The 12,104-nt window shown below is 26.5% G+C and overlaps 1 protein-coding gene across 4 annotated transcripts in view; it reads right to left on the reverse strand.

Moving 5' to 3' along the window:
* LOC122504669 (hormone receptor 4) overlaps positions 1 to 12,104 on the reverse strand; it is a 299,547-nt gene that overhangs the window by 15,215 nt on the left and 272,228 nt on the right. For all 4 annotated transcript variants that reach the window (XM_043615866.1, XM_043615865.1, XM_043615864.1 and 1 more), the window contains 3 exons: positions 10,338 to 10,442; positions 1,277 to 2,245; positions 359 to 905 (listed from right to left, as the gene is read on the reverse strand). In XM_043615866.1, coding sequence (XP_043471801.1) covers positions 359 to 905; positions 1,277 to 2,245; positions 10,338 to 10,437 — 1,616 coding nt within the window. In that variant the 5' untranslated portion in view covers positions 10,438 to 10,442. The remainder of the gene's footprint in view (positions 1 to 358; positions 906 to 1,276; positions 2,246 to 10,337; positions 10,443 to 12,104) is intronic.

Raw genomic sequence — 12,104 nt, forward strand, 5'->3', positions numbered from 1 at the left:
TTAGAGTTCAAAGGTCAACTTTCTAGGAGAAATGTTGATCAAAGGTCATCAATTTCGCCACCGGGATTTGCCAGCTATTATCGAAAGATAATTTCGAATAATATTTTTGAAATAGACCAAAAAGTATAGAAGAGAAATTTGCAATTAGGTTTGAAAGAATCAGGATTTTTTTCCGCCCACAAGGCCAGATTTGAACTTGATAAACTTTTGGCAATTAGAACTCTTGTCGAATTGGATCGAAAAACCGACCGGTTCTTCGATACGGTCAAACCTCGAGTAACAAGAAGTAACAAACAGTGTGTCGAGTAAAAGGAAGTAAAAAATATTGCACAGGAAGCAAACAAAAGAAAGCACTCACCCTTCGCAGGTGATGATACCGTAATGAAGTCCAGTGGCCTTGTCCTCGCAAATCATGCAAATCATAGGCGTTTCATCCTCCTCGTGTTCCTGTGGTGGTAATGGCGGTGCAGGTGGTGCAACAGATAACGACTGTGACGCCACCTCTGATTTAACAACCCCGCCATTTCTCACCCACGGTTGATTCGAACCGGAAGCCGTTAGATTTAATGCCTGAATTTGTTGAGCAGCCGGCAATTGCGTTAGATCACCGGCCCACAGCCTTTCCATATTTAATGGCGGACCCGATGAGTACGATATGCCAGGCGGTTTCCCTCGTGACTCCTGTCCGAGATTCAATAGCAATTGTGCCGCCGATTCCTCAGTGGACGAACAGGAAGCCGATGACGCTGTCGTCGTCCACGAGGCTGCAGGCGGTGGTACAGGATCAAGTGCTGGCGCTGACCAAATCATTGTCCTCACGCCACCAACTTCGCCCATTATTACACTTGGTGGTGGTCGTGGAGTTGTTGGCGCCGACCTTTGGGCCGGTGGCTTCATACTCTCGCCTAAAAATAAATTTTTGTTTAGTTGGTTATCGATTTGGTATTTGGGGTTTTTGATCTTTAGGTGACTGGGTTCTTGGGAACTGATGTCATTATTGTTACCGACTGGTGGTAATTATCATCGATCGGTATAATACCAACAGAAGGCGATTGCCATCTGTCGATACGATATCAACAGAGGGCGAGTTAGAACAGTCGGAACAATAAAGAGGGGACAGGGGCCTTATGAGTTACAAGGAGTGCCATTATTGTTACCGACTGGTGGTAATGACCAGCGGTCGGTACAATACCGACAGAGGGGGGATTACCACCAGTCGGTAACAATATCAACAAAGGGGATTACAGTCACTAAACGGTAATAGCAAGAAACTTACATGCACCTCCAGTATTTGATCCCGCGGAACCGGTGCCATTTCCACTGGCATTGCCACTGGATCCGGAGCCATTTCCAGTGGTGACATTGACCCCAGAGCCATTGCTGCTCGAGGATCCGGCAAGATTTTGCGCATAATTAACGGCACTGCTGATGACGCCATTGAGTAATCGTTGGGTGGCGAAATTCTGTCCGACGGCGCCCGGTGGCCAGAATTGATGATGGCCTAGAATATGCGACGGCACCGTTGGCGTGCGATGCCTCTGTGGTGTTGGCGGTGTTTGCATGTGATTCCCATGGGAAGAATTGGTTCTGGGACTCATATTTGGATTGAACTGTGACGAGGGACTGCTCCTTTGTGATGATTGTTGTTGTTGTTGTTGTTGCTGCTGTTGATTTGTGTTGATGTTGGTGTCATTACGATTATTCCCACCGCCACCACCTGGACCGCCACCGGGACCACCGCCATCAAATACAGAATTATCCGATTCCTCTTTCGATTGTACTGAGGTGAGGTGATTCCCTCGATCGGGACTCTCGCTCCTGCTACTCGACTCCTGGGACATTGGTGTTGTGGAGACGGCCTGAATTGGCGATTGGGGTGATGATCTCGTTGGTGCTGGTGTACATGAACGTTGATGATCGTCGGCGACACGTGAACTGATGACGTCGGGAAAAACGGAATCGGGCGAGGCACGATCCGAGCCATGGTCACGTATTGGATCCTGACTTATTACGGAACTTCTGATTGTGTCGCGAGCCGGTGTCCCGGGACTTGGACTGCTGCGCAGGTATTCGGATTTTACTTTGACCACCGGGCAGCCCGGCGAGCCTGGCATATTGGCGTCTGGTGATGATGTCGAGGTATCCGCCACACTTTCTCCTGGAGCAGGAAAGTTTATGGGTGAAGGTGCGTCCGCTGGCTGGATCCCTAGCGGTGAGCCTGCTGATCCGAGGGATACTGGGGAGTCTGAGAAAAAAGTTTTTTATTCTTTTTTTTTTGCATTTTTGACGCTTTTAATGTTTTATTTTATGATAGAAACCTTTAAGCTTGCGGGAAGCTTTCAGCAAGCTTAAAAATATTATTTAAGCTTGCAGGAAGCTTTAATACGCAATTTAAGCTTGCGGGAAGCTTTCAGCAAGCTTGAAAATATTATTTAAGCTTGCAGGAAGCTTTAATACACAATTTAAGCTTGCGGGAAGCTTTCAGCAAGCTTAAAAATATTATTTAAGCTTGTGGGAAGCTTTAATACACAATTTAAGCTTGCGGGAAGCTTTCAGCATGCTTTAAACACTCTGTAAGCTTGCGGGAAGCTTGCAGCAAGGTTTAAAACACTCTTTAAGTTTGAAACAAGCTTGAAAATATTGTATAAGCTTGCAGCAAGCTTGAATTAAATACTTATTACTCAATCATGAGTCTCAAAGTACTTCAGGGTTGCCACAGGTCAGGGAAATCAGGGAAAAGTCAGAGATTTTTAATAAAATTACTGGAAAAAATTTAATTTGTAGAATTCATAAGAAAACTTTGAATTTTTTGTGCCTTTTTTCTTTTTTGTTTGCCGCATAAACTATTAAAATACCACGAATTCCAATACAAAACCTTCAAAATTTTTTTCTAATTCTGACCAGAATGAATTTTTTAATATTATTTAATTATTTCAAAAGTTTTAATACAATTATCTTAATAAATAACAAAATTCTTTACAAAAATTCAATTATTTTTAGAATTTTAACAAAATTCTTAACAAAAATCGTTTATTTTTATAAATAACAATATTCATCACAAGAATTCAATTATTTTTAAAAGTTATAAAATTCTTCGAAGAAATTCATTTATTTTTAAAAATTTGAAAGAATATCTCGTCAAGAATTCAATTATCTTTATAAATAGCAAAATTTATTATTTTCATAAAATTTATCAAATAATTTAATTATTAAAAAAAATTGGTTGATACAATTCTACGTAAACATTCAATTATTTTCATTAATGATAAAATTTCATTTAGGAATTCAATTATTTTCATCGCAGAATTTCCAATATTTTTAATACAATTTTAAATAAATTTAAGATTTAAATAAATTCAAATTGAAGAAACATTCCATTATTCAATAAAATAATAAAATTCGTTGCAATAATTCAATTATTTTCATAAATGACTTTTCAATCGTGACAGAAAATTAATTATTTTCAAAAATTTTTAAGTAATTCTGCAAATGAATTCAATTATCTTGATGAACAACAAAGTTTTCCACATGAAATCAATTATTTTAAGGAATTTTAATAAAATTCTTTTCCAAAATTCAATTATTTCGATAAATATCAAAATTCATCATAGGAATGCAATTCTTTTGAAAACAAATAAAATACTTTCCGAAAATTAATTTATTTTCAAAATTTTTTAGAAATTCACGTTAATAATTGAAAACTTTTTGAAGAATTGTTAAATAAATTATTTATTTTTGTATTTAAATAATTTAATTCTCGTAAAATTTTCTAATTAAAAATTGATTTAAAAATGAATAATTTCAGTTAGAATTTTTGATAATAATTAAATATTAAAAACATAAGGGGGAAATATTTAGAAATAATTGAATTTTGAAATGGTTTCGAATTCAAATCTGTGAAAATCAGAACTTTTCGTACTTTTAACTAACAATTCTGCGTAGAATTAATTTTATTTTATTCTCGATTTTATTATTAATTCACTGGGTTGTCTTTAATTATTATTAAAACATCGCCTTCTTCATGTTTTCTAATAATATTCTTATAAGTTGTTGAATTTCAAAAAGGTTTGTATTTGAATGTTTTGAAGAATTTTAATTGCTACTGAAAAATAATAATGATTAAATATTTATTTAAATGAAGTTGTTGATGTTTTTGAATAATTTTATAATTTTAGAAATTTGCAAATAAATGTATTAGAACATTTTTCTCGGCATATAATCACTTTCAGTGTGAATCAGAATATTATTTTCTGATCAGGGAAAAAGTTAAAATGTTGTCTGGGAAACAGGGAAAAACGAAATTAATTTTTTTATGGCAACCCTGTATTTGCTGATAGTACTTTGAATAATTCAAAGAAAATTGAAGAATATTCTTACTTTTTTTCTTTATCTCTTACAATTGAACTGAATTTGAGAATAATTTTTTCCAATTAGAATTTATTAAAATAGAAATTCTTTCGAATTAAATTTTTTTTTTTTTGCAAATAGAACTCTCTTCGAATAGAAATATTCTTGACAAGTAACGATTTGCAAAAAATAAAAATAAAAATTGGCACTTCATTATTAGAGGAATTATTACTCGGTTCAATGATCGCGCAACTATCTTGAACTCGTTGTATATAGACATGAACATATTCTCGCTTTTAATCGGTGGCCGGTCCTAGAGTTCCGCGTGCACACATGAAAATATTATTAATCATAAGCAACTAAGCGATGAACTATCACTGGCAATTAATAACTATTATTGTTTTGCTCGCGAAATAACCATCCAAGAAACCGCAGCAATATAGTTCCCGCTTTTGTCGTCTCTCATTAAAAAAGAAAAAGGGAAAAACAATAAGAGCTCAAACGTCAAAGTCAATCTATTATCTTTGGATGAAGTTATTAACTTTAAAGATTCTATTTTCTCCACTCGTGTCACTCATTTCAGTTTATGTATTTAGACAATATTGAAGAAATCTTTTCGATTATTTACACGGTAATAAAAATATTATTAGAATAATACAAAAAATAAATCGACTGATCTAAAAAAAAAGTATTAGGTAATAAAATAATTAATATTTTAATTCATTTAAATTAATTATTAATAGCAATTAATTAATTTCTTCTCTACCTGAATTGTCAGTGATCGATTTAATCAAATGTTAAATAATAACAAGAAAAATATAATTAAAAATTAATAATTAATTTAATTAATTATTAATACCTAGTGATTAATTAATTTTTTTCTCTATCTGACTCCAAGTGTTCAAATTACTTAAATAGCAATTAATTTTATTTAATTACTAATTATTTAAGTTGTTAATCGATTTATTGAAATTTAGAGAGTAATAAATAATCTTATAGTTATCTATAATAATTAAAGAAAATAAAAATTTGAACGCTCTAAAATTATTTAACGATGAAATTATCTTCACTTGACAATTGATTTGTCTTATTTTAAAATTTTAAATAAATAATTTCTCCAAGTACCTATATAATAAATATATGATCGATAATAATTGATTTGACAATGGCGAGAAAAATTTAATGTCTTTCTTGAAAACAGGAAATAACACTTACACTTATTGTTACATTAAAAGAAAAAAAATTATATTGTTATTATGGAGACAAATTTCCTATATAGTTTTGTGCTTGGTAATTTTTCTCTCTCTCTCTCTCTCTTTTTTTTTTTTTGTTTCCTGAACGTTTGACGTTATTGCTGAAGGTCTTTATATGTATTTTTGTATGAGTGTAATTGACGATATATAAGTGACAATATAATACAAAAGTGTAATAGTCATTCGGAGAAGTTGCGCCGCCGTGAAAAGGATGTGGAATTATGGCTGTTCGTGTAGGTCAAGGAAGGAATGCAGTTGACAAGGCCGAGACGTGATTGTAGGTACCTAGGTACTAGTTTCAAAGCTATTAATAGTGAAAACAACACTTATATATTTATATTGACAATTGCTTTTATATTGATATCTCATCCACGAAAAACAAAATTTTTTAATTTGCTCCGAATTTTTTATTTTTTTTTTTTTTTGTGTATTTTATTCCATTTTTGGTCATATTTTATTTTTATTTTATTATTTAATCTCTTTCAGTTATTTTCTTTTACTTTTTTAGTTTTTTATTTCTTTTTTTTTTTTTTTATTATTTTCTCTCTAAAACTGAATCAGTGAAATTTGACTGATTTTCAGTGACTATTCTCGCGATTTGAATCAGTGAAATTTCACTGAAGATCAGTTAAAAATGATTAAAATTTCAGTCATTTTTCACTGATTGGTCAATTAAAAAATAAATGCACGGAGAAAAATATATAGTAACTTTTACTACTTTTATAGTAAAAAATTTCCGGTAATTTTTACTACTTTTGGAGTAAATTTTGCGTCGTTCGAAGTACATATTTGTAAAAATTAGTAAAATTTATTTTGAACTTAGCAAAATTTACTCCAAAAGTAGTAAAAATTATCAGAAATGCTTTACCGATAATTTTTTACTATAAATGTAGTAAAAGTTACTTTATATTTTTCTCCGTGTGTAATTTAAAATTTTCAATATGCGTGACAAAAATTTTCAGTAATTTTTTAATTGTCCATTCAGTGAAAAAATGTTTTGATATTTCAGTAATTTTTAACTGATTTTCAGTGAAATTTCACTGATTCAAATCGCGAGAATAGAGTCACTGATTTTCAGTCAAATTTCACTGATTCTGAGGATTTTCACTGATTCAGATTTAGAGAATTTATTTATTTTTTGTTTTTTTCAGTTATTTTCTTTTATTTTTTTTAATTTTTAATTCTTTTTCTTTTTAGCTACTTAGTTAAATTTTTTTTATACTTTCATGCTTCTAAAGTTTCTAACGTATTCAAATGAACGACAATATTTTTTTACTTCTCTTAATTTGTATTTTTTTATAGAAAAAAAATTATTTTTTGTATTAAAAAAAAGGATTTTTAATTAAATAAATGTTTAATTTTAATTATGTATTACTCTTTTTTGCGTCAGTAATTTTGAAAAATATTAAAATAGAAAAAAATTTCGTTCAAATAAACGTTCAAAAGTTTAGAAAAATTTATTTTCTTGTATTTTTTCAGTTTCTTTATTTTTTTTTTTATCTTTTTAGTTATTTTTTCACTTTTTTTATTTTATTCTTATTTTATTAATTTTGATTTTTACTTTATTTATAACAAAATAATGAAACTAGATTTAAAATTTATTTAGCTAAATTTTACTAAATTATCAGGTATACAATTTTTAATGAAAATTATTAATCAAATAATTCACAGGGAAAATTTCTTAGATAGGAAATGATAATTTTTTTCGTATTATTATTATTTTTCTTTATATTTTTACTACTTTTTGAGTTTTTAATTTATAATTTATTTATTTGTTTTAATAATTTTTAAATATTTAAAACTATTCTTTGTTGCTTAAATACAAAACAAAAAAATTTTTTTAATTACTTTTTCAAAATTTAAAATTAATTTATTCAGTTTTAATATAATCAAATTTTTACTAATAATTATATCAAAAATTTTTTAATTAATTCAATTCTTTCGATTAAAAGAATTTTATTAAAAATTGTATTGAAAATAATTAATTCTTATGAAGAATTTTATTGTTAGTAAAAAAAAAAAATAAATATTTGAATTCCTGTGAAGAATTTTATTAAAATTGTATTGAAAATAATTTTTGTAACTTTTCATAATTTTGACTCTGAAATCGCATTTACTTTTTGCATAGAATTTTATTCAAAATTTTTGAAAATAATTAAATTCTTTTTCTATCATTTTATGAAAATAATTGAGTTCTTGCAAATTTTTTTGACTTCAATTAAATTCAAAATTCAATTAAAATTTTATTGAAAATAATTCAATTCTTATGGAGAATTTTATTAAAATTTATTAAAAATAATTGAATTTTTTCAATTATTTCAATTCGAATTGAATTAAAATTTTATTGAAAATAATTCAATTCTGATAGAGAATTTTATTAAAATTTATTAAAAAAGATTGAATTCTTTCAATTATTTCAATTTGAATTGAATTAAAATTTTATTTAAAATAATTCAATTCTTATGCAGAATTTTATAAAAATTGTAATGAAAATAATTGAATTGCTGCAGAAAAGTTAATTATTTTCAAAAAATAATTGAATTCCAGCGAAGAATTTTATTCTTTATATAAAAATAATTGAATTCTTACAAAGAATTTGGATTAAAATTGTATTTAAAAAAATTAAATTGCTGCGAAGAATTTTATTCTTTATATAAAAATAATAGAATTCTTGCAAAGAATTTTATTGAAATTTAAAAAAAAATACTAATTAATTTCCTTAAAGTTTTGAAATAGAATTATGTTTGTTAATCCTAATTTTAATTAAAAATTCAATTATTAAATTTTATTAAAATTTTTATATAAATAATTGAATTCGTTCGAAAACTTTATTAAAATTTTGAAAAATAATTGAAATTGCAATTTTCTCGCTAATTTCTCGTTAATGGAAATTGGAAATTAAAAAAAGGGTTAAAGGAAAAAAAAGCTGGGAATTTTGCGCTTATTTGATAATATTAACATTTTAGCCGAAGTGAACTGTCAATTAAAGGTCATTGCTCGCGTGAAATTGGCACACATACCTATCACGAAATGTCTTAGGGGTAATCCGTGAAGCGTGCCGAAGCTCATTTATCATCGTTGTATATTATAAAATTTTTGCGCTTCAATCACGTGCAAAATTCTATTGTCAACGTAATGCAACAGTTGTAGTGCTTCTAGAAATGTCGTTGCACTTGCCGATCGTTAATTCCTCTTGTCACGAGCGACCGACCGCGAGTAACACCAGTTTTATAGAAATAGACAACACACGTTTGTGTTTGTATATATTTTTAAACATTCTTATACTAAAAAAAAAAGAATGAAAAAAAATATATAGAAAAGTTCTAATAATAATTTCTCAATTTTTTTATTATCATTCATTTCTCTATTGTGTTCCTTTAAAAGTTTTATTTTTCATTTTTCAATTAAACTTATATTTTCAATTAAATTTATATTTTTAATAATTTCAATTAAACTTATATTTTCAATTAAATTCGTATTTTTAAATTTCATCTGAATTAAAAATATAAATTAAAATATAGATTAAAAAAAACCATAATTGAATAAAAAACACAAGACTGAATAATTGAAATGAAGAATTATAACCAAAATAGATAATTAAATAAAAATAAAAAATTAACCAAAATGAGTAATTGAAAATTTTTTTTATTTTAAGAAATTAATTGAAATTATCTCTGGAAATAAATTTTTTTTTTAATTTCTATAATAATTAAATGCAAAAAATTGAGAGAGAACTTTGAATTTGATGAGTCCATTTGGTGAATGTGTCTTTATTCGAACGCTTCACACGTGTCTGACTAAAAATTGATCCTTTCTCCTTGTGAATATAAACGCGAGATGGGAGGAAATTGTCAAGAGTTACTTCGTTATTTTTATTTAAAGTAATATAATAAATTTCTTTCTGATTATAAATTAGAATTTTCAGTGAATAATGATATTTAATAATTAAGTGCCTTTTTTAATTATATCTGCGCTTTAATTCGTTATAACAATTACTTACATAACTGCGCATTAATTAATTATAATAAAATAGCATTTAAATTTTGCAATGGGATTATTAACTTTGTTATATCTATATATACTTATCGTAATTCTCACTTTAATTCCAATTTCATTATCGAAAGAGTTTATAGAAAGAAAATTAAAATAATTGTTAATTATCGAAAAATCAATTTATCTTTAAAATTGGCTATTAAATGTATTTTTGAAATGTATTTTTTGAATGTATTTTTCAAATGTTGTTTTAAAATGTATTTTTTAAATTTATCATAATAAATATTGTTTATAAATAAAAAATTATATAAAAATTATTTATCTTCTAAAGTTGAAGCTTTTTAAATTGAGAGTAAAATCAAAGTAAGAATATTCTTTTTTCCGCGAGGAGAATAATTGAAAAATTGGTAAAATTTTATCAACAAAAAAATTAGTAAATATAGTTACTACTTGAAGAAAATAAAAAAGTATTTATTTGTAAACGATTTTTTACCTTTGTTCAGATTTAGAAACTAATAAATTCATTTACCAATTATTTACTTATTCACCAATTTTTTTTTACCAATTTAGGTATTTATTTATTTATCAATTTAATATATATATAGGCTTATTTATTTATTTAAAAATTTGATAAATAGACTTATTTGATATCAGCGAATTGATAGATGTTTTTAAATGAGAAAAAAGGAAATATACAGAAAGTTCCAATAAATTATTTAGATAAAGAAAAATATTTTTGCTCACCGTCGCTACTACATCGGGAGTCGACCTTTCTCCTTTTCAACTTGAGGTCTTGAAACAAGCTCATGTTGTCTAGCTCACACGGGCTGCTCGTAAGGGTCATAATTCCTGAAACAGAAAGAGAAAATATTTTATAACAATTTTCACTTTTTCCCGTCGCAATAAAATCAAGGAAATAACAGATCTTGTCATCACTATCTGACTATATATACTATATAAAGTTATAAACCATAAGACGTAATTGCAAAATTTTTTCTTTCATTTCTTTCGTTTTTTTATTTATTTTTCTTATTTTCTATTTTTTTAGACTTAAAAATTATATTCGAAAAATGATGCTAAAGATATTATTACTGATAATAATTACTATTGAAAAATACTAAAGTAACTTGAAAAATTACTTTAAATTAATTTTAAATATCATTTTATTTAGTAAAGAAATTAATTCTGCGACTAACGATAAAGCTAAAAGAAATTAGACCAAAAAATTAACTATTAACTATAATAATGAATGTTCTTTCATTTTTTCATTCATTCACTTTTTCTGTCCCTCACACTCTGAAGTTGTCTTTTGTTTATACTTTTGTTTTTTGTTATCTTTAGATAGATTGTATATTATATTATTATGTTATAATTATATTTAATATTCTATAATTAATTCAAAATTGTAATGACAAATAGAAATCATCAGAATTTTTTTCACTTCTTTTCATTAACTTAAATTTTGTTAAATATTATGTTTTGTCAAATTGTTATTATGCAGATTTTTGTTCTTTACTTCTAAGGAAAATTAGAAACTTGTTAAACAACTGTGATTAAGAAATAGAAAATTTATTTATTTCGCATTATTTTTGTTTATGAATCACAATTTTTTTAACAAAATTATTATTTTGTTTTAGAAAAAGAAGAAAAATATTTGCACAATTTCTATTTTTAATTTTATTTTTGGAACAGGATTTTCCACAAGAATTAAGACATTCAAAACATTCAAATTCAAACCTTTTTGAAATTAAACAAATTATAAAAAATTGTTATAAAACATGAAGATATCGATTGCTCCGAGTCGAAGACTCGGAGTGATCGATTTCTTCATGTTTTCTAATAAATAAAGATGACCGAGAGATAAAATCATTATTTTATATTATAAGAATATTGATACTGTAACTTCATCAAAATTATTTTCATCATTTTAATTAAATTATTATTTTCTAGAATTTTAAATTATTTTTTATGAAAATAATTAAATTCCTTAAAAAAATTTTATTATTTATAAAAATAATTGAATTTCTGTGAAATTTTTATTATTTATGAAAATAATGAAATGTTTGCATACAATTTTATTGAAATTTTTTTTAAATAATTGAATTCTTTTTGGGAAATTTTATTAAAATAGTAGATATTGAAAATCAATTGAAATTAGAGAATTTTTTGAAAATAATTGAAATTAGGACAAGAATTTTTTTGACATTTATGAAAATAATTGAATTTTGGAGAAGAATTTTGTTATTTATAAAGATAATTGGGATTTTTACGAGAATTTTTTTCAAATTTTGAACAAAGTTGAATTTTATAATAAGAATTTTATTTTTTTTTTGAAAATAATTGAATTTCTGCAATCATTTGTAATTTCACCAAAATTGAATTTTTTTTTGAGTTTTCAACAAAAAATTAAATTAGAAAATTTTTAAATTCACAAATAAATAGTAATTTCTACTAATTTATTAGTAACATTTACTAATTGAATGAATTTTTGCTTTTGAATTAGTAAATTTT

This window comes from Leptopilina heterotoma, unplaced genomic scaffold (genome assembly GCF_015476425.1).
Source record: "Leptopilina heterotoma isolate Lh14 unplaced genomic scaffold, ASM1547642v1 Lhet_31, whole genome shotgun sequence".
NCBI classification, from domain to species: Eukaryota; Metazoa; Arthropoda; class Insecta; order Hymenoptera; family Figitidae; genus Leptopilina; species Leptopilina heterotoma.